Raw genomic sequence first — 21,450 nt, 5'->3', positions numbered from 1 at the left:
TCTCTGTCTTTCTCCCTATCTACCTCCCCCTTCCCTCTCAATTTCTGCCTGTCTCTATCCAATAAATAAATAAAAATAATTAAAAAAAAACAAAAAAACAACTGCTTACCCAGCACTGAGAAGGGCTGCTGTAGGATTTCCCAGAAAGTTTGCTCTTTGCCCAAGATAGTCCCCATGCTTCCCAAAGGCTTTAGAGGTCGTGCCCCCAAGCCTCTAGAAACATTCCAAGGGCAGGGGAGATAGCATACTGGTTATGCAAAGAGGCTCTCATGCCTGAGGCTTCTAAGTCCCAGGTTCAATCCTCAGCACCACCATAAGCCAGAGCTGAACACTGCTCTGGTAAAAAAAAAAAAAAAAAAAAAAAAAGAAAGAAAGAAAGAAAAAGAAAAAGGAAAGAAAAGAAACACTTCAAAATCTACCCTGAAAACTCATATAGACCACTTAGAGGAGAAGATTCAGGTCAGAACTCCCTATAGGACATAGAAGATGAAGCATCTGATTTTAGAAGTGGCATATGGTCCTAGAAGGTAGTGTTAGTGCAGAGCCCGCAAACTTGTATCTACAGATTCCAAGGGAGTCCATGCATAGAACCGGGGGGGGGGGGGGGGGCATGGGGAAAGAAACGATAGGCTCATTTTCACCAACCTCTACCTGAGATGTAGACAGGCAGCAAACCATAGTGGTAGCTGCCTAACCTGTGAGGGTTTCACTGGTAGAAATAGCACATCCCTTTGTAATGGCTGCCAACAGCTTGGGATAATCTGCCGCCCTAGGGCTGCTCTAATTGGTACCTTTTATCTACCCTGCAGATGACAAAGCTGCCAGGCAAGGGTGGGCCAGACCTGTCCTGGACCTGGACTAAGAGATGTACAGTCTGAGAGGTCAAGGAGGGTGCTCTGTTCTGAGGACCCCATATGTTATCTCCAGAAAGCAGGAGGAGAGAGGAAGGAGAATCTGGGCTAGTGGTGTCCAGACCACTCTCTCCCCACCCCCTTTGATGACTCGGTGTCCACAGAGCTGCTGCTCCATCTAATGAAGTCAGCCTCCATCAGGTCCCTCCTGGACCTAGCCTCCCCTCTCCCACCCCAAGCAGTTAAGGACAACACCTAGCCATCCAGACTGGGTGGGGAGAAATGGCTGGTGCTTCACCTGCTAGAGTGCACATGTGCCTTAGCACAAGGACCTGGGTTTGAGCTCTGGATCATAACATGGGATTGCCTGCAGGGGGTTAGGTGGAGCAGTGATGTGGTATTTCTCCTGTCTTTCTCTCCCTCTCACCTCTTAGGGGATGGGGGGGCATCAAGAACAGTGGACTTGTGCAGGCACTGAGCCCAGCGATAAAAAAACAAATAAACACACAACCAAAAACCAACTCTGGGACATCAGGACTCCTTTCATTTCCCAAGATACCCTCCCTCCCTAGATCATCACTGGGGCTTGGAACCTGGCACAATTCCATCACTTTGGGAAGAGTTCTTCTCCCCTTTAGTCTTAGAGAAAACCAGGGAGAGAGAGAGAGAGAGAGAGAGAGAGAGAGAGAGAGAGACTACCAAACTGCTCTACTGCTAGTGAGGCTTCCTCTTTATATGGTGCTCCCATGTGGTAGCTGAGGGTTCCATTATAGGCCCTCCACCGTAGTCAAGTGTGTACTCTATAAGGTGAGCTATCTCCCAGCCCTCATTTCCCAAGAACTTAGACATCCCTGGAAGGGGAACTCCTAGGTATGACTGGAGTGGGGCAGGCAGGTGGCTGGCTAAAAACTCTCTGCCTTTAGTCCCATTCCCAGCTCTTGGTTAGTCTTGGGGGGCTGGAACTAGGTTGGGCATCTCTAGGTAGGATCTGAAATATGAACTGGAGACTGACCTTTTGGGGGGGCTCCCATCCCCTCCCCCCTTCCCTGTCAGGATTCTCTTTTAGATCACATATCCCCATTCTTTAGGCACCACATTCAGATCCCAGCCAGCCACGCCCCCTAGGGGGCAGCACTCTGGTTCCAGGTGCCAGTCACAGTCCTGGCCACACGGGGTCGACTCCCCCACTTTACTGGCCCTTGTGGGAGGGACGTGTCTGCATGCTCTACTGCTTGCAAGCTTCCCCCCCCCCCCACCCTTTTGGCAGTGTCTCCCAGATCTTGCCACTTCAAGTCCAGGCCAAGGAGAGGAGGATTTTCCAGACATTACCAAGAGCAGGGAATTTGGGTTGATGATGAAAGTCCCAAGTGTTGTACCACTCCATCCCCACTACTCCTCACCCTGGACACTGTCCTGGCTCCCAGCTGAACCATGCCGTCCTATCAGAAATAAACCACCTCCGACCAGTTCACTGTGCCACCTTGCAAAGCCAAACAGTCCCTTACAAACTGACTTTTGCCTACCACAGCTCCATACCCGGGGGTTCCCCTGCCCTGTGAGACTGAGTGAGACCTTCAATCAGGGAACCCCCACCCCCACCCCGCCGCCCCTTCTTGACAGTGAGCCACCACTCCCGCAGCTCCTCCCCAGCCACCCAGCCCAAGCCCACGCCCACAGCTGGCTCTCTGGCTGCAGCCACCCCCACCCCAGCCTGGAGAGCCGGGTCCCAGCTTCGTGTCCCCTGTTTCCTCGGCCAGACCCCATTCTCCAGCGTCCAGCTAGAAGCCGCCAAGCCTGTCGCCCGCCGCCCAGTTCTAGGCTCTTTCTGGGTGCGCAGCTCCCCCCATGAAGCTGCCTCTGGAGCTGCCATTCAGATCCAGACAGCACGCAGGGTAGAGCTTCTTGCCCAGCCCGAGGCCCTGACACCACAGACAACACCCGGCGAGCTCCGGATGGTAGAGGGCTGCTGAAGTGTCTCTTCTCCACTTTCCTCTCTCTAAATAAATAAATTAAAAAAAAATTGAGTCAGGGAGGTCAGTCAGCAGTATGGCGCATACAAGAGACCCAGCCTTCGTTCCTCAGAGCCCCATACATTATTATTATGAATATTATTTTCGCTCCACATCAGCCCGCAGACATGTTCTCCTGGCCGCTCGCAGTTTTTTACACCGCACACATTCTCAGTGCAGCGCAAGTCGCTCACATCCACTCCTTTCCGAGGTTTCCCCACTTGCAGTAAACAGAGCACGTAGGCACTTTGGGTGAACTGTTTCGTGATCTTCCTGAGGAGTAAACGCCGCGGGCGGGGGAGAGTATTTTGCAAAGAGGGAGGAGACCTCGCATGCAGGCCCCGCCCCCAGGCCGCGAGCACCTTCCGCCACACTCAACATGGCGGCAAGGCCAACCCTCCCGAGGTAGTTGAGCAGGTCACAAGTGGCGCGTTCCAGTCATGGCGGCCCCCAGCCCCACCATGGGCAGCAAAGCACTGGAAACGTGCGGTCTGGAGAGGATTTTGGAAGCGTTGAAATTGCTGCTGAGCCCGGGAGGTGAGAGGATGGATCTCGGCGCTGGGCTGCAGCAGGGACTCTAAGGGTCGCCAATCTTCCAGGGCTGCCCTCCCTGTGCTCTCTCCCCCCACCCCCAGCCCAGGTTCTCCCCGGGACCCTCGTGGGAGCTTTGGGTTTTGCGTGCTCATTTTTCATTTACTGTTGAGGGGATGGGATCCTTTTAATCTGCTGTTACTAAACAGCGTCTCTTGAGCAAACCCTAGTGCCGGTCGCTGTGCAAGAATCCTCAGTGCCGCTCATCAAGGCAGGGGCTGAGGAAATATATTCCGAGGGCAGGCTCTGCAGAGATGTATGAAGTGAGGTCCCTGGAGTACTCAGGGTATAAAGTGGGAACTGGAGATTTGTACAAAATGCTAGAGACCAGAGAAAAACGAAGCAGTGACGATTGAGCTGGATTTGGGAAGAGAATTTAGGGATTTACAGTTTGGGAAGGACCTACAGTCCCTTGTAATCTTTCCTGATGAGTTGGCAAGATCATTTCAATTTAGAGTCTGAAGGGGACCTGCAGAGTGGTCTGACAACGCCTTATTATAGCCAAGACTAACTGCTGAACAAATTAAGTAACTTGTACAACATCACGTGGTCAAAAAATACGGTCCTAGAACCAAAGTCTATTGAACAAACTATGGAGTCTCTGATGTTATCTAGTATGTTGAGAAGGGACTAAAAAAAAAATTCCTGTTTATAATTTGAAGGAGGAAAGAACCAGAGCATCACTGTGGCATATTGCAATGCCAGGGCTGGAACTCATACTTCTAAGTTGGACTCTAGCCACTGCATCACCTCTCTGGCCAAGAGCTCTGGTATTAATTATTTAGACTGTATATTTTGGAGGAAAGGGTTTGTAGGATGCGTAAAGTAAGGATGAAGGTGCTGTTTCTACTCTCAAATTTCGAGAGATCTTTTCATCCCTAAGTTGCACTACACCTTCCAAACATACCTGGGGAAAATGAAAGTTGTTTTTACATATATATATATATATATATATATATATATATATATATATATATATATATATATATATATATATACTTTTTTTTAACCAGAGCACTGTTCAGCTCTGGCTTATGGTGGTGCAGGGGATTGAACCTGACTCTGGAGCCTCAGGCATGAGAGTCTGTTTGCATAACCATTATGCTATCTACCCTTCACCCCATCATCATCATCATCATCGTTATTATTGTTACTACTATCTCCAGGGTTATCGCTGGGGCTCTGGCTGGCACTACAAATCCATGGCTCCTGGTGGCCATTTTTTTCCATTTTACTAGATTGGACAGAAAGATTCAGAGAAGAGGGGGAGATGGAGCATGGCAGAGAAAGATAGACACCTTCAGACCTGCTACACTGTTGGTGTACACTGCAGCCTGGGGCTTGAACCAGGATCCCTGCACAGGTCCTTGAGTTTAGTACTATATGCATTTAACCAGTTGTGCCACCACTCTACACCCCTGAAAGGAAGTTATTAGTAATAATTGAGTGCTTACTAGGTATCAGTCCCTATAGTATACTGTTTATGTATTTATCATTTTATCCTCACAACAGATAGGAATCATGTATATTCCATTTTACTGATGGAGTGAAAATGCAGGCATATTGGGAATTACCCATAATCAGCTTAGTAACAAGCAGAGCTAGAGTCTGTACTTAGGTCTCCTCCACTATGTCAACTATGATGTACTGCCCCAAATGAAGAATTAAATATTAAACTACAGTTTTAACTTGCTAGTAGAGAGGTCACTTGCCACTTCCAATTGCAGCAGTCTAGAATTTGACAGAACAAGTTTTAAGTAACCAAGAAGTCTAGAAGTAATCATCTGCCACAAAACAGAGGAAAGACCTGTGTGTGTGTGTTATTATTAATTAATTATTTTTAACCAGAGCACTATTCGGCACTGGCTTTTGGTGTTTCTGTTAATTGGATGTAGGATCTTTGATGCCTCAGGCATGAAAAATATTAGACACTCCCTAAATTTCAGGGCACCAGGTGAAATTATATATATATATATATATATATATATATATGAACTCATTTACAATTATACAAGCATTCCTGTCTGAAAAAGAGTAAGTAGTGTTGTAAGGTATTATTTTCCACATATAATTTGTTATCTATTATGTGAATTTGCCTGCTGCTTTCTATCTTATCACCTGCTAAGAGAGTTTAAAATTATATATCCATACTAAGTATTAGATGTCCCTGAGGGGTAGAGGATGTTGAAAAGACAGGATGAAATTATTGACTAAAATTATATCTGCTATATTAAATTTTTCTTGAGCTGACTTTTTTTTGAATTTTAATTTATTTGATAGGGCAGAGAGAAATTAAATGGGGGAGAGGAGATGGAGAAGAAGAAAGAGAGACAGCTGCAGTACTGCTTCATTGTTCTTGGAACTTGTCCCCTGCAGGTGGGGACTGGGGACTTGAACCTGGTTCCTTTTGCAATGTAATGTATGTTCAGCCAAGGGACACTACGATCTGCCCCCTGATTCTTTGTCTTTAAATTGACTACCTTTGAGGTAACATTTACTGAACAGTAATTGTATGTAGTACTCTATCCATATTGCTATTGGAAATACAAAAATATGTAACTTGTGCCCTCAAGCATCTTGTTTGGGAAGATGGTACTATACATTTAGACCAGATGATATTTAACATGGTTAAATAATACTAGTGGTCAGTGCATGGTGTAGATAGCAGCTGGATACAAGAGTTTTCCAGGTGTTGGACTGTGGAAGGGCATAGGAGGAAGAGAAATTAAGTCTAGATGGGAGTTGCATAGACAGAAAGGGAGGGAGATACTAAGAGTCTTTAATTTTTGAGTTATCACAAGTTCTACTATCTTAGCCATTTCTCTTCCCCTGACTTCCACTGCTTTCTAAAAAAAATTTTTTTTTAAGTTTTTATTTATAAAATGGAAACACTGATAAGACCGTAGGATAAGAAGGGCACAATTCCATACAATTCCCGCCACTGGAACTCCATATCCCATTCCCTCCCCTGATAGCTTTCTTATTCTTTAACCCTCTGGAAGTATGGACCCAGGGGCATTATGGGGAGCAGAAGGTGGAAGGTAATTCCACCTTCTGGCTTCGGTAATTGCTTCCCCGCTGAACATGGGCATTGACAGGTCAATCCATACTCCCAGCCCGTCTCTCTCTTTTCATAGTGGGGCAGGGATCTGGGGAGGTGGGGCTCCAGGACACAACTGGCAAGTCCAGTTGGCATCATGGTAGCATCTGGAACCTGGTGACTGAAAAAGAGTTAAGATAGAAAGCAGAGAAATTTGTTGATTAATCGTGAACCTAAAGGTAAGAATACTGTGTATGAAGATTTGGGGTCTCCATTTTGGAAAATGCTAGTAGGTCTATTTTAGGTATATCCCAAGGTGCCCATGACCCAATTGGTTTTTTGCTTTCTTAAACCCTAAGACAGCAGGAACCCTCCCCTTTCTCTACAAAGCCCTGCTGGGGGCCAGCCCCAGCAGGTTATTAGGGTATCCTGAAAGAGGAGTGGTGTCAGCGCAGATGAGGAAGAATGAGAGACACGTCAACTGCTTCTGGAGCAGGAGAGAGACATCTCCGCTGTGTTCAGGCAGAGCTTTATTTTTATAGTCTCATAAGACTTAGATCATTAAAACAAAAATCACCAAGGTATAGATTATTAATACAAAAATCACCAAAGCTTTGGTCACTAATACATAAATCACCAAGTAAGAACAGCACAGGTAGGGAACACCTCCTGCTTTGTGGAACATTCACATTCCAGGGGCACTTTTCTTCCTAGAGATCACATCATAGTTTCTATGTCTTTTGTTATTCCTGTACCAATGTGCTAGGCAAATGTCCTATTGATTAAGATTAATATTCTACCTGTATGCTTATGCTATCTTCTTGTCCCTATGCATCAGAAGCCGTGGTTCATAGAAAGTTCAAGCTTGTTATGTTTCTAGGGGCCTTAAACAAATTGAACAGCCCATTTTTCATAAAATCTGTTCCATTGTTTGATCAAGGAGTTTTGTTTTGTTCCTTACTGAGAAGGCATCAAGGTGGTGCTGACCTGGCCAGCCTCTTCATAAAGTTAAGTTCTCTAGCTGGAATCTATCTTTCTTGTATGCTCAATATGTGACCTAGGTTCTCATGTACTGTTCCTGTATAAGGAAGTGAAGGAAGTGGAGGCATAGTGGTAGATTAAAAGGCCCATTGTATCTAGGCGGGAACCATAACTTTAATGGAAAGTTATTGGTTAAGATTAATGGATTATTTATGTTATGTAAGGTGGCCCCTCCACTGTGGGAAGCACCAATCTTTCTATATTTTAGGGAGAATACTAAAGGAAGTGGTGTAGAAAGGGGGAAACAATTTTTCCTCTAGGAGTCTCCTGAAAAATTCTGCATTACTGATATTGCTTGTTCCATTGTGATCAATCTTACAGAGTGCAGTGCAGGTTTTATCATTACTTTTGTTATTGGTCAGGCTCTGAGCTTGGCCATAGGTAAATATTATTAAGACCACACAGAGCTTATCCCAAGCCCAATTCATAGCAAAAGGCAGGATGGTTTTAGGTTGGCCTGAAGAGTCCAGCCATGCTGAACTTCTTATGAAGTTGGTATCATGTCAAGCAGCTCACATGGTGGCGCCTTCGCCAAAGCCCATATTTCTGACTTCCATTTCTATTCTTAATCACAGGGCAGATAAAACTGTTACCTTGGGGCCTGGGAAGTGGCTGATTGGTAGAGGGTGCCTTCAGTTCCCAGCACTACCTGTGAAGGAGTAAACTAGTCTCTCATAAAACAAAAAATAAATTTAAAAAAGTATACTGTTTCTATATCCACCACTAGGGATTGTGTTAAGCAGAATTTGAAAGGGATTGTGAGCTTTTTATTTTCCTTGATATTATGTTTATTTATTTTAATTAGAGAGAAGTGAGAGACAGGGACCAGAGAGCACTGCTCAGCTCTGGTTTATGATTGTTCTGGGGATTGAACCTGGGACGGAGAGCCACAGGCATGAGAGTCTTTTGTATAACCATTATGCTGTCTCCTCAGCTGGGGTTGTGAACATTTTTTTTCTCAAGAAATTTTTTTTTAATATTTATTTATTCCCTTTTGTTGCCCTTGTTTTTTTATTGTTATAGTTATTGTTATTGATGACATTGCTGTTGGATAGGAGAGAAAGAAATGGAGAGAGGAGGGGAAGACAGAGGGTGAGAGAAAGATACACACTTGCAGACTTGCTTCACCCTTGTAAAGCAATTCCCCTGCAGGTGGGAAGCCAGGGCTCGAACCTGGATCCTTCTGCTGGTCCTTGTGCTTTGAGCCACCTGTGCTTAACCCACTGCGCTACTGCCCAACTCCCTGATTGTGAACTTTTATGTAGGCTGATATGTGTAAATACTTACTACATTAGAAATTAAGACTTTTAAGGGAAACCTTATAAATATATTTGAAAACCCATACATGTTAACAGTGACATTTAAAAGTATTTTTAAAAAGTTGTTATTTATTTATTATGTGGTGGTGTTGGGGCAGAGCATTTCTTTGGCACATACAATGCCAGGGGTTGAACTCAACCTCAGGCTTGAGATTCCAATATTTTATTTACTGTACCACCTCCCAGGCTTCAACAGTGACATTTATTTACTGATTATTTTATGTTTTTGCCTCCAGGGTTATCACTGAGGCTCGGTGTCTGAACTATGAATCCACTGGAGGCCATTTTCCCCATTTTGTCGCCCTTGTTGTTGTTATTGTTTCCACTGCTGTTGTTGTTGAATAGGACAGAGAAATTGAGAGAGATGGGGGAGATAGAGAGGGGGAGAGAAGATAGACACCTGCAGACCTGCTTCAGTGTCCATCAAGCGACCTCTCCTGCAACTGGGGAGCCCAGGGGCTAGAACTGGGATCCTCATGCAGGTCCTTGAGCTTTGTGCCATGTGTGCTTAACCCACTCCACTACTGCCCTGCCCCCTATTGATTTATTTTTATTACCAGAATACTGCTCAGATCTGGCTTTTGGTTGTGTGTGGGATTGAACCTGGGACTCTAGAGCCTCAGGCAACAATGACATTTTTGATTAAAATATGCTTTGCAAAATAAAGTAACTTTGAGGGAAGATCAGCATTGTTTCACATTTTGTACATTTGCATAAAATGCAAATTTCCTTAATGTCTTCTTTATTAGGAGACTTCTGAGTTTTCATATTTACATCTCCCTTTCTTTCTTTCTTTCTTTCTTTCTTTCTTTCTTTCTTTCTTTCTTTCTTTCTTTCTTTCTTTCTTTCTTTCTTTTTTGCCTCCAGGGTTATCACTGGTGCCTGGTGCCTGCACTACGAATCCACTGCTCCTGGAGGCCATTTTTTCCCTTTTGTTGCCCTTGTTGTTTATCTTTGTTGTTGTTGTCATCGTTGCTGGATAGGACAGAGAGAAATCGAGAGAGGAGGGGAAGACAGAGGGGGAGGGAAAGATAGACACCTGCAGACCTGCTTCACCGCTTGTGAAGATAGGGTGGGGAGCCGGGGGCTCTAACCCAGATCCTTATACTGGGCCTTGCATTTTGCACCATGTGTGCTTAACCCGATGTGCTACCACCCAGCCCCCCATTTTTTCTTTTTAAATTTTTTTTCCCTTCAGGGTTATTGCTAGGGCTCAGTACCAACACTACAAATCCTCTGCTCCTAGTGATCATTTTTTCCATTTTATTTGATAGGACAGAGAAATTGACAGGGGTGGGGAAATAGAAACCTGCAGACTTGTTTTGCCACTTGTGAAGATTCCTCCCTGGTGGTAGGGAGCCAGAGGCTCAAAACTGCATCCTTGCAAGGGTTCTTGTGCTTAGTATTATGGGGCACATAACCAGGTGTGCTACCGCCTGACCTCCATCATTTTTCTTTTTAAAATTAGTGATTTAATAATGATTTACAAGTTTATATGAGATAAGTTCTGTGCCCCTCCATACTTCTCTATTAAAAAAAAAAGATTTATTTTTTAAATTTTTAAATTTATTTTTTTATTTTTAATTTTTTAAATTATCTTTATTTTCATTGGATAGAAACAACCAGAAATTGAGAGGGGAGGCAGATATAGAGAGGGAGAGACAGAGAGACACCTGCAGCCCTGCTTCACCACTCTTAAAACTTTCCCTCTGCAGGTGGGGACGGGGCTCAAACTGGGTCCTTGTGCACTGTAACATGTGCGCTCAGCCAGGTGTGCCACCACCTGGCCCCTTTATTTTCTTTTTTTAAGGGGAGCATTGCCCAGCTCTGGCTTATGGTGGTGCTAGGAATTGAACCTGAAACCTTTTGTACCTCAGGTATGAAAGTCTTTTTGCATATTCACTATACTATCTCCTCAGCCTGACATACTCAGTTTAATGAAAGGAACAAACACACTAGGACACCACTCACTTTTGGCATATGATTGTGTCAGAACTGGAGCCTATCGCATGCAAGTCCTCTGCTCTGACATTGAGCTATCTCCTAATCCTTGTGTTAGTATTAATATGAAAGTAGTTTTGACCTTGCAGACTCCTTGAGAGAATTTTGGAAAATATCCTTTGAAACCTGAATTCATTACACCACACTTTGAGAACAGCTGCTTTAAAGAATGTTTTTTATCTTCAGGTAGATTTTATTTTTATTACCAATAGAAGGCAGAGAACACTACTTTATTAAGAGTTTGGAAAAACTGAGCTAATAGTTTTTGTTTTAACTCTCTTAATTTGTGTTCCCTGTTTGAACTCAAAGATCTTACAGAGTTATAGGCAGTCACTTAGAAGTTGTTTAGTCTCTTAAAGCACTAAGCTCTGACAGTCCTCGTTTCCACTTTAGGTATATCTCCTGTGTAAAGTACACAGCCAGAAGAGTCAGGTATTCGTGTCAGTCCTCCAGAAAGAACACTTGCCCTGGACAGATCTAGAGAAGTACTGAAAAGTCTTATTAATCTGATTCTCATTATTATTAAGGAGCAATGTTATTGGTTTTGTTTTTGTTTGTTTCTTGCATGTATGAAGCCCTGAGCTTGATTCCCAGCACCAATGGGGAAAAAATGAGAAGAGAAGAAAAAAAAGATAACAACTGTCATATCTAACATCATCATTTCTCCAATAAAACAAAATATATATAGATGAGAGTGCGAGAGAATTAAATGAGCTTAATTCTTCCATCTAGTTGGTTTGGGGAATTTTTTTTTTTTTTTACAAGAGCACTGCTCAGCTCTGGTTTACAGTGGTGCAGGGGATTGAACCTGGGACTTTGAAGTCTCAGGCATGACAGTCTGTTTGCATAACCATTATGCTATCTACCCCTGCCGGTTTTGGAATTTTTTTTAATGGTCTTGCAGCTCTGAGGGGGTGCAGTGGATAAAGCACTGCAGTCTGAGTCGTGAGGTCCTAAATTCAATTCCTGGCATTGCTCTTATTCTTCTCTTCTTTCTCTCATAGATAAATCAGAAGAAATACCTTTTTTTAAAAAAAATATTTATTTATTTATTTTCCCTTTTGTTGCCCTTTTTTATTGTTGTTGTAGTTATTGTTGTTATTGTTAGGACAGAGAGAAATGTAGAGAGAAGGGGAAGACAGAGAGGGGAAAAGGAAGATAGACACCTGCAGACCTGCTTCACTGCTTGTGAAGCGACTCCCCTGCAGGTGGGGAGCCCGGGCTTAAACCTGGATCCTTAGCCAGTCCTTGCACTTTGTGGCACGTGTGCTTAACCCGCTGCGCTACCGCCGGACTCCCAGAAATACATTTTTAAAAAACAGTCTCATGTATGGCGTGCTGTTTAATAACCTTTCAAGTGAAGAGATAATACATACTCACTGTAGAGAAAAATATATATAATTAAAGAAAAACCACTCCTAGGTTACCACCTAGAAACGTGTTTTTTACTGTTATAAAAGTTTCAGGTGTATGTTATGTTTTAATGACTCATATTGTTCTTTTATTGACTAATTGGGAATAGTTCATGTTTTAGCAATTTCTTTTATTTATTCCCTTTTGTTGCCCTTGTTGTTTTGTTGTTGTTGTTGGATAGGACAGAGAGAAATGGAGAGAGGAGGGAAAGACAGACACCTGCAAACCTGCTTCACCGCTTGTGAAGCGACCCCCTATAGGTGGGGAGCCAGGGACTCCAACCCGGATACTTAAGCCGGTCCTTGCGCTTTGCGCCCGCTGCACTATCGCCCAATTCTCGCTTTAGCAATTTCTTTTTTTAAATATGTATATATTTATTTATTCCCTTTTGTTGCCCTTCTTGTTTTCCGTTTTAGCAATTTCTAAAGGAAGCAAATGAGTCATTTTTCTTCTCTTTGAATTAGCAGATGTTTGTTTTTATTTTAATTATTGTAGCTATTCTTGACACTCATGCTTTTTAAAAATATATTTATTTATTCCCTTTTGTTGCCCTTGTTGTTTTATTGTTGTAATTGCTATTGTTGTCTTTGTTGTTGGATAGGACAGAGAGAAATGGAGAGAGGAGGGGAAGACAGAGGGGGAGAGATCTAAGATAGACACCTGCAGACCTGCTTCACTGCTTGTGAAGCGACTCCGTTGTAGGTGGGGAGCCCGGGGCTCGAAGAGGGATTCTTAGCCAGTCCTTGGCGCTTTGCTCCATGGGCGCTTAACCCGCTGCGCTACCGCCTGACTCCCCGACACTCCTACTTTTTTCTACTTGTGATCCATGGCAATTACTTCAATTTAACTCTTGGCTATGACCCTAGTAGTCTTTCTTGCTTTCAGATCTGACAAGATGTTTCAGATTAGTGCGATTTTATGCCATTCTTGAAAATAACCTTCTTTTAAATTGGTGTTGAGAGACTATGAGATGGGCGTTAGAGTTAGTTGTTGTCACTAAAGTTTTATAGCCTCCAGATTTCAGTGATGAGAGCCAGGAAACTATGGATTATCAGGGGAAAAAACCAAACAAAAACCTCACTTTCTGTTACTCCATATCAAAATGAAATGCTTTGGAATTTTCCTAATGTTGTATTATGAAAACTTTCAAGCTTATAGAGAAGTTGAAGGAGTTTTTTAAATATTTATTTATTCCCTTTTGTTGCCCTTGCTTTTTATTGTTGTAGTTATTGTTGTTGGTGTTGTTGGATAGGACAGAGAAATGGAGAGAGGAGGGGAAGACAGAGAGGAGGAGAGAAAGATAGACACCTGCAGACCTGCTTCACCGCCTGTGAAGCGACTCCCCTGCAGGTGGGGAGCCGGGGGCTCGAACCGGGGTCCTTACGCTGGTTCTTGCACTTTGTGCCACCTGCGCTTAACCCGCTGCGCTACCACCCACTTCCCAAGCTGAAGGAATTTAATAGTGAGTATGTATATACCAAGACCTAGACTGTTATCGCATATTTGTCTACCAAGCTGTTCTATATTGTGTTTTGTACTCATATTTGTGCTTGTTTTCTCTTAGCTGAAATTATTGATTTATAATAAATTAATGTAATTGTTTATGTATTATATGTTCGCACACATAATTACATATTCATACATGCTCACACATTTATGTAATACTTTAAATAGTAACGTTTGCATTACCACCATCAACACAGCTTTTTTCTTTCCTTTTTTTTTGCATATGTAGCACTGAGCATTAAACTCAGGCCCTTAGACATGCAAGGCCAGCTGGCCCACATACCTGTTTCTCTTTTTTTTTTCACATGCTTGTTTATAAATGATTTCCTTATTTTTTTTTGTTTTATAATTGATTTAACATTGGTATACTCATAGATTTTTTTTTAAAGGTTTTATTTATTTTATTAATGAGAAAGATAGGAGGAGAGAGAGAAAGGGCCCAGACATCAGTCTGGTACATGTGCTGCCGGGGATTGAACTCAGGTCCTCATGCTTGAGAGTCTAGTTCCTTAACCACTTAGCCACCTCCTGGAGCACACTAATAGATTTTTGTCCTCAGAACATGTAGTCATAGTTCCCTACACCAAGTCATTTGCAGTAATTCTTTGTGTAATAATGCTAGCTTGATATAAAGCAGGAGTCTGCAAACTTCATCCATCTTTTCTTTCTTTCTTTCTTCCTTTCTTTCCTTCTTTCTTTCTTTCTTTCTCTCTCTTTTTTTTTTCCCTAGAGCACTACTCAGCTATGGCTAAAAGTAGTGCTGGAAATTGGACCTGAGACCTTAGCTTCCTCAGGAATGAAAGTCTTTTTTGTATAACCATTATGTATCTCCCCAGCCCAATTCTGGTGCATATATATTGATCAAACCTGGGACCTCTTGCATGCAAGTTTGTTCTTCCATTGTTTCTTTTTTTTTGAAATAAATAAAAACAATGTAGTTCATATACTTTCACATTCTTACACATAATGTAACACTATATATGTGCATTATTTTCCACCTTTTAAAACTTAATATGTCTAAGGTACATAGAAGCCTTCCTCTACTTTTTACAACTATTCCATCATTTATTCAGTCATTTTTCTAGTAAATGACATTACAACTTGTAGCTTTCCCTCTCCAGGAGGGGACAAGAGGCTTGGAACTTGTAATATGTGCACTTAACCAGATGATCCTTTCTAATTTGTGTCTTAGAAGATATACTAACTTTAGTTTTGAAGTATATTGCTTTTATTCATTTATTTAATTTTTTTTCTTTTCTTTTACCAGAGCACTGCTCAGCTCTGGCTTCTGGTGGTACGGGAGATTGAACCTGGGACCTTGGAGCCTTAGGCATGAGAGTCTTTTGGTTATCACTATTGCTATCTACCCCTGCCCAGAAGTATATTGCTTTCATGTTCATTGATATTTTTAACATTTAACTATGGTTTTATAAAATAATCTTTTTTTTTGCATTGTGTTTTCAGTAGTCATCTTAGAATTACAATATATGTCCTTAATTTTTCAGTCTGCTTGGAATAAATACAGAACTGCTTCAGTTAAGAACCTTATAGGCAGGAGTCTGGCCGTAGGGCAGCGGGTTAAGTGCACATTGCATGAAGTGCAAGGACCGGCATAAGGATCCCAGTTCAAGTCTCCGGCTCCCCACCTTAGGTGGGGGGGGTCGCTTCATGGGTGGTGAAGCAGGTCTGCAGGTGTCTTATCTTTCTCTCCCCCTCTCTGTCTTCCCCTCCTCTCTCTATTTCTGTCTTATCCAACACCAACAACAGCAATAACAATAATAATAACGATAAACAACAAGGGAAACAAAAGGGAAAAAATAGCCTCCAGGAACAATGGATTCGTAGTACAGGCACCAAGCCCCAGCAGTAACCCTGGAGGCAAAAAAAAACAACAAAAAAACCTTATAGGCCTAAGAGAAAGCTCAGCATTAGAGCACAGGACTTGCATGTTTTTTAAAAATTTTTTTTAATATTTATTTTATTTATTCCCTTTTGTTGCCCTTGTTGTTTTATTGTTGTAGTTATTATTATTGTTGTCGTTGGATAGGACAGAGAGAAATGGAGAGAGGAGGGGAAGACAGAGAGGAGGAGAGAAAGATAGACACCTGCAGACCTGCTTCACCGCGTATGAAGCGACTCCCCTGCAGGTGGGGAGCCAGGGTTCGAACCGGGATCCTTATGCCAGTCCTTGTGCTTTGCGCCGAGGACTTGCATGTTTAAGATCCACTTTCAAGCAGTGGCACTGTTGTGTGCCAAATATGAGTAGTACTCTGGTCTCTCTTTTTCTCTTATTCTCTTTTGTAAAAAGAAACACACACACACACACACACACACATTAAAGAACCTTGCAAGGCGCGTACAGTCTACCATTGAGCCACCTCTCTAGTCCCCTCATTAAGTTGAGTTTTTTCTGAGGGGAGGTGCTGAGAATCTAACCCAAGGTCTAGTACAAGCACAACATATGTTCTACTGCTGAGCTTCATTACTAACCCCCTCTTTAAGTTTTAAACTGAGAAGAAGTATGGGAAAAGGAAATGGAATGCAACTAGATTCATTAGGGGAGAGTGTGGAGGTTGGCTTTGAGAGTGGTCAGGGAAGACCACCTCTGAGGAAATAAGACTTAAATTGAGACTTCCTGTCTCAGTTATCCTGTGGCTTAGCATGTTCACTCTAGGGTATATTTGCTGCATGAGACTCACTACTTTGAATATTAAAAGGATCTCTCCTCTCACGTGTACAGTGTAGGGTTTTAGGAGAGGAGCAATTTAAGCAGAGAAGTCAATTAAGAGACTATTCAGTTTAAGATACGAAAGTCTCTTGGACAAAGTTTGTAGTGATGATATGGAGAAAAAGTAGATGAACTTGAGAATCATTTTGTAAGCAGAACAGGCAAAGTTTGATAGATAAGGGGAGGGTGTGGGGGTGGCACACCAGGTTAAACACACATAGTACTAAGCACAAGGATTCATGCAAGGATCCAGGTTCAAGCCCCCACTCCCCACCTGTAAGGGGGATGTTACATAAATGGGGAAACAGGTCTGCAGGTGTCTTATCTTTCTTCCTCTCTATCACCCCCTTCTCTCTCAATTTCTCTCAGTCCTGTCCAATAAAATGGAAAAAATGGCCATCAAGAGCAGGGGATTCACAGTGCCAGCACCAAAACCTCAGCAATAACCCTGGAGGCAAAAGAAAAAAAAAAGAACTAGATAAGAGAAATAAGAAAAAGGATGGATCTGTAACCAGACTGATTGCAGCAGGAGTCTGGGGGTGGGGGTTGATGAGACTCAAGACTAATGTTTTGAATAAATTGAACCTGAGATGGCTAAGAAACAAGTGGAGAGATCATGTTAGCAGTTGGAATTATGTTTCTGGAACTTTACAGGGCTAGAGGTATAAATTTGGGAATTGGGGGCTGGATAGTGGTGCATCTGGTTGAGCACACATGTTATAATGCGAAAGGACCTAGGTTTGAACCCCCAGCTCCCACCTGCAGTGGAGAAGCAGTGTTGCAGGTGTCTCTCTGTCTCTCTCCCCCTCTATCACCTCTTCCCTCTCAACTTCTGCTGTCTTTATCCAATAAATAAAATGAAGATAAAATAAAAATAAATTTGGGAATTGTTGATGTATAGATTACTTTTTAAGACTTTTTTCTTTATTAATAAGTACATAGGAGGAAAGAGAAAGAACCATATATTACTCTGGTAACATTTGCTGCCAGGGATTGAACTTGGGACCTCATGCTTGAGAGTCCAATGCTTGATTCACTGTGTCACCTCCCGGACCACAGATGATTTTTCAAAGATATGACCTGGATAATATCATTACAGAGTGGAGTGAAGAGTTCAGGACTAAGCCTGAAGGATGTAGATATTTGGTTAAGGGAAAGGAACCAACAGAGGAGATACTGAAGGGATGACACTACATAAGAATACCAGAAAGTACTGCTTGGGTTTCCAGAAGCTGAGAAGGGAAGAAGTGTGTCAACTGATTATTTCTTTTGCCAGCAGAGGGCAGGAAAGACTGTTTTAGGGAAGGTCAAGAAGAATTGAGACTAGGTATTGGAAAGGTGGTAGTGATTAATGACTTTGAACTCTATGCCTGTATTTTGTGACTCTTTAGACTGTAAGCTCCATGAAAAAGGGGACTTTGTTTTGCTCAGTGTTTTATCACCGCAACCTAGAACAGTTTGAATGAATGAATCTTCTTTGTAATATGCTCAGCTTTTTAAAATTTGATTTTTTTTTCTGATAGAGACAGATATTGACAGGGGAGAGGAAGATAGAGATAGAAAGACAACTATAACACAACTTAATATGTGCACTCAGCTGGGAATGCACTGCTCAGCCCATGTTCAGTTTTTTTACAATTCCAGTAATAATTTAAACCCAGTAAGATAACTAAGACATGGTCCCTGCCCTCGGGACACATGGGGAATAGGAACAAGAGAGATAAAGGATGATGTATTACGTACATATGTTAACTATGTTCTGAGTGCTAGGGGAATGTAGAAAGTGTTGACTTGTGTCTGGGCTGGGCTGGGCTGGCACAGTTAGGGGAAGCTTTCCAGAGTCAGTGACATCAAGCTAGGTCTCAGAGGGTGAACTCAAGTGGGTAAGGCACTCTCTATGGAAGGAAGTACTTCTTTTTTCTCCAACTTTATGATCTTTTTTCTTTCTTTCTTTTTTTTTTTTTTCTTCAAAAGGATCAGGCTCAAGTTCATTACAGATCACAAAGCATGATGTTCTCTTGGCTACTTTAAAATCTAATCTGACTGCCTTGGAGGACAAGTTCCTGAAGGATCCTCACTGGGAGAAATTGAAACTGCTAAGGGATGAAATTGCTAGTAAGGCAGAATGGCCACAAAAGTCTGTGGATGTCACCTGGAATTTTACCTCTCAAGCCTTCTTGTTGTTGTTATGTTTGAAGGAAACCATGATCCAGCTTGCAGCTGACTTCGAACCAGGGAAACCCAATCCTAGGACTCCAGAAGCTGCTCCAGCCCTGAGCCCTGATACACTAAGCATCTCACAGCAGAAGACCGTCCAGTCTGTTTTGCAGTTTGTGGTCACCTTGGGTGTCTGTCCCTATCTCATGCCTGGTGTTGGAGTCCCATTGAGATACAGGACTGAGTTTTGTGCTGTTGTTCAGGATGTAGTGAGCCTTGATGCTGCCCCTGCTACAACTCGGAGACTGTACGCCAGCTGCAAGGTCCTCCTCAGCGTGGCTCAGCATGCATCTCTTGGGAGCTTGATTTTCTGCCGCCATTTTGGGGATATTGCAGCAGGTCTTTGCCAACTGGGATTCTGCCCAGTCAACAGGAAAACACCAAAGCCTGAGGAAGAGGTAAACTGCATTGAGTGAGTGTGTGGGTATGTGTTTATATTTGTGTTGGGTTGATATATGTATATAGATAGCTAGTTCTTTTTTATTTTTATTGATTGTATTTTAATGAGAGAGATATACAGAAAGACACAAGTGCACTACTTAGTTCTGGGTTATGGTTGTGCTGGCTATTGAATCTGAACCTCAAAGCCTCAGGCATGAGAGTCTTTTTAGCAGAGCTATTATGTTGTCTTCTCAGACCCTTCTTTAAAAAAATATTTTATTTATTTTAATGAGAGAGAGAGAGAGAGAGAGAGAGAGATAAAGATAAAGATACATACAGGGAGACCAGAACACTGCTCAGCTCTGGTTTATGATGGTGCTAGGGTTTTAACCTGGGACCTTGGAGCCTCAGGTACAAGAGTCTTTGCATAGCCATTATGTTAGCTCCCCAACCCCTTTTTAATTTTTTTAATTTGTTAAGACAGAGAGAAATTGAGAGGGAAGGAAGAAATAGAGAGGGAGAGAAAGAGAGACAACTGCAACACTCCTTCATTGTAAAGTTTCCCCCATAGATGGCAACTGTAGGCTTGAACCCAGGTCCTTCTGCATGGTAACATGTGCATTCAACCAGGTACACTGCCATCTGGCCTCTCAATACCTACTTCTCTGGAAAAGGGCCGATGGAAAATTCTAAAATTCCTATCAAATGCCAAAGCAAATCTAGTGGAAAAATGGACCTTTTTCAGGGGCTAGGAGCTTTCATTTATTAGATGATAGTCCTTTGTGCTCCTACAGGGTCCCTTTTACCTGTCCCTTCTTATTACTGTGTAAAACAACTATTGCAAGCTTTTTTCTTGGAATCTCCGTTTCTTATGTAAAATGTGGCAATTGGAAGATTAAGGATAAGGTGCACAAAGTATGTAGTCTAATCCCCAGTAGAGCTCATTAAAAAATAATTGCTACTAATATTAGCATTAAATTATTCACACCTCCTTCTTCAAGTTATTTTATTTATTTATTTATTGGAGGATGAAATGAGATAAAGTATGTTTAGCACCTGGGACATTCCATAGCTCAATCAGCATTTCCTGCTATTGGGTGTGAAGGGCACATGTCTGTTTTTAGCTGTCTTGGTCAGTAAAGATTATATACCTAGACTAGGTGCTATGATGGCCACAGAAACATAAGTCCAGTCCTTTTATCAACTAGCTCACACATGGATTGGGAAGACAGGGCTCACAGGTACAACACAGTGGGGACCACTGCTCCCTGTCAGAGGCCTACCAGCATTAGCATAGAAATCACCAAAAAGCTGATATCAGTGTCTGGAGGGTCAGCGTGGCCCACATGCTGGGGGACTCCTTAGCTACAACAGCCAGGTCTCCTAATACTCACCCACCTCATTTTTCTGTGTCACCTTTCACTTGTCCCTTTTCTATTCTCCCTTTTCTCTATCTCTCTCTCCTGCCAGAGTTCACGAACATGTGCCTAAAAGCCTCCATCATCTGAGCAGTGACATGAGATGGCGTCCCCCCCACCCCCTGTACCTTTTCATCCTGTAAGCAGAGCATGTGCTCTTCACCACAGGATTTTGAGACTTGACAGCTCCCTCAGTGCCTCCTGCCTGCATTTCCCTGACATGAAGTGGTCGAGTTGACAGGTCTTGTTACTATTTCTGGGGTGAAGCAATGCCCCAGAGTTTGCAGGGGAGAGAGAGAGAAGAGAGGAGGGAAACATGCAAACAGTGGTAAATGGGAAGGTAGGAGGAGCTGACAGAAGGGGAGCATACTGGGGGCACATGAGGAGCTGGACAAAGTCCGGGCACAGTCTCAGCTGCACCATGTACAGTTTGCTGAATGGCGGTGAGCAGGGCCTGACTGTTTGACTGCACTACCAAGACAGAGCAGTCTTGTTGAGGTTCCAAAGGGCCCAACAAATAGCACCCCTCTTTGCTGTCCAAGTCCTGAAGCTGAATAAGAAAGAAAAAAGATCAAAATGCCATTTCTGTTACTTATAAAGGCCAAGCTAGTAAGCAAAGTTTATAGATGGAGACAAATGAGCTTCCTTAACAGTGCATCCCAGAACTAGACAGTTCTCACCCAAAGGTTTGTTTGTTTGTTTGTTTGCTTTTCTTCCAGTACCAGGGAACAAACCCTGGGCCCCACACATCTGATACTACCAGTCTACCACAGGGAATCCTCCCTGCCTGCTTTTTATTTATTTATTTACATTTTTAGCAGGTGTTAGGGAGAAACACAGAAGGGGAGAGACAGCTCTATCAGTAGGTTATCCACCCCCCCCCCCCCAGTGCCATCCATGGTGCTCCCATCTGGTGCTGGGGCTCAAATCCAAGA

General features: G+C 42.8%; 1 protein-coding gene across 2 annotated transcripts in view; it reads left to right on the top strand.

The window, feature by feature from the left end:
- The first annotated feature begins 3,222 nt into the window (after positions 1-3,222).
- The window catches only part of TANGO6 (transport and golgi organization 6 homolog), a 255,388-nt gene continuing 237,160 nt past the window's right edge, over positions 3,223-21,450 (top strand). The window contains exons 1-2 of one of the 2 annotated variants that reach the window (XM_060185257.1): positions 3,223-3,397; positions 18,474-19,114. In XM_060185257.1, coding sequence (XP_060041240.1) covers positions 3,301-3,397; positions 18,474-19,114 — 738 coding nt within the window. In that variant the 5' untranslated portion in view covers positions 3,223-3,300. The remainder of the gene's footprint in view (positions 3,398-18,473; positions 19,115-21,450) is intronic. The other variant, XM_060185258.1, reaches the window with a different exon arrangement.

The sequence above is a fragment of the Erinaceus europaeus genome, chromosome 2, assembly GCF_950295315.1.
Source record: "Erinaceus europaeus chromosome 2, mEriEur2.1, whole genome shotgun sequence".
NCBI lineage: Eukaryota > Metazoa > Chordata > Mammalia > Eulipotyphla > Erinaceidae > Erinaceus > Erinaceus europaeus.
The sequence above is the reverse complement of the archived record's forward strand: the minus strand, read 5'-3'. Positions and strand labels throughout refer to the sequence as shown.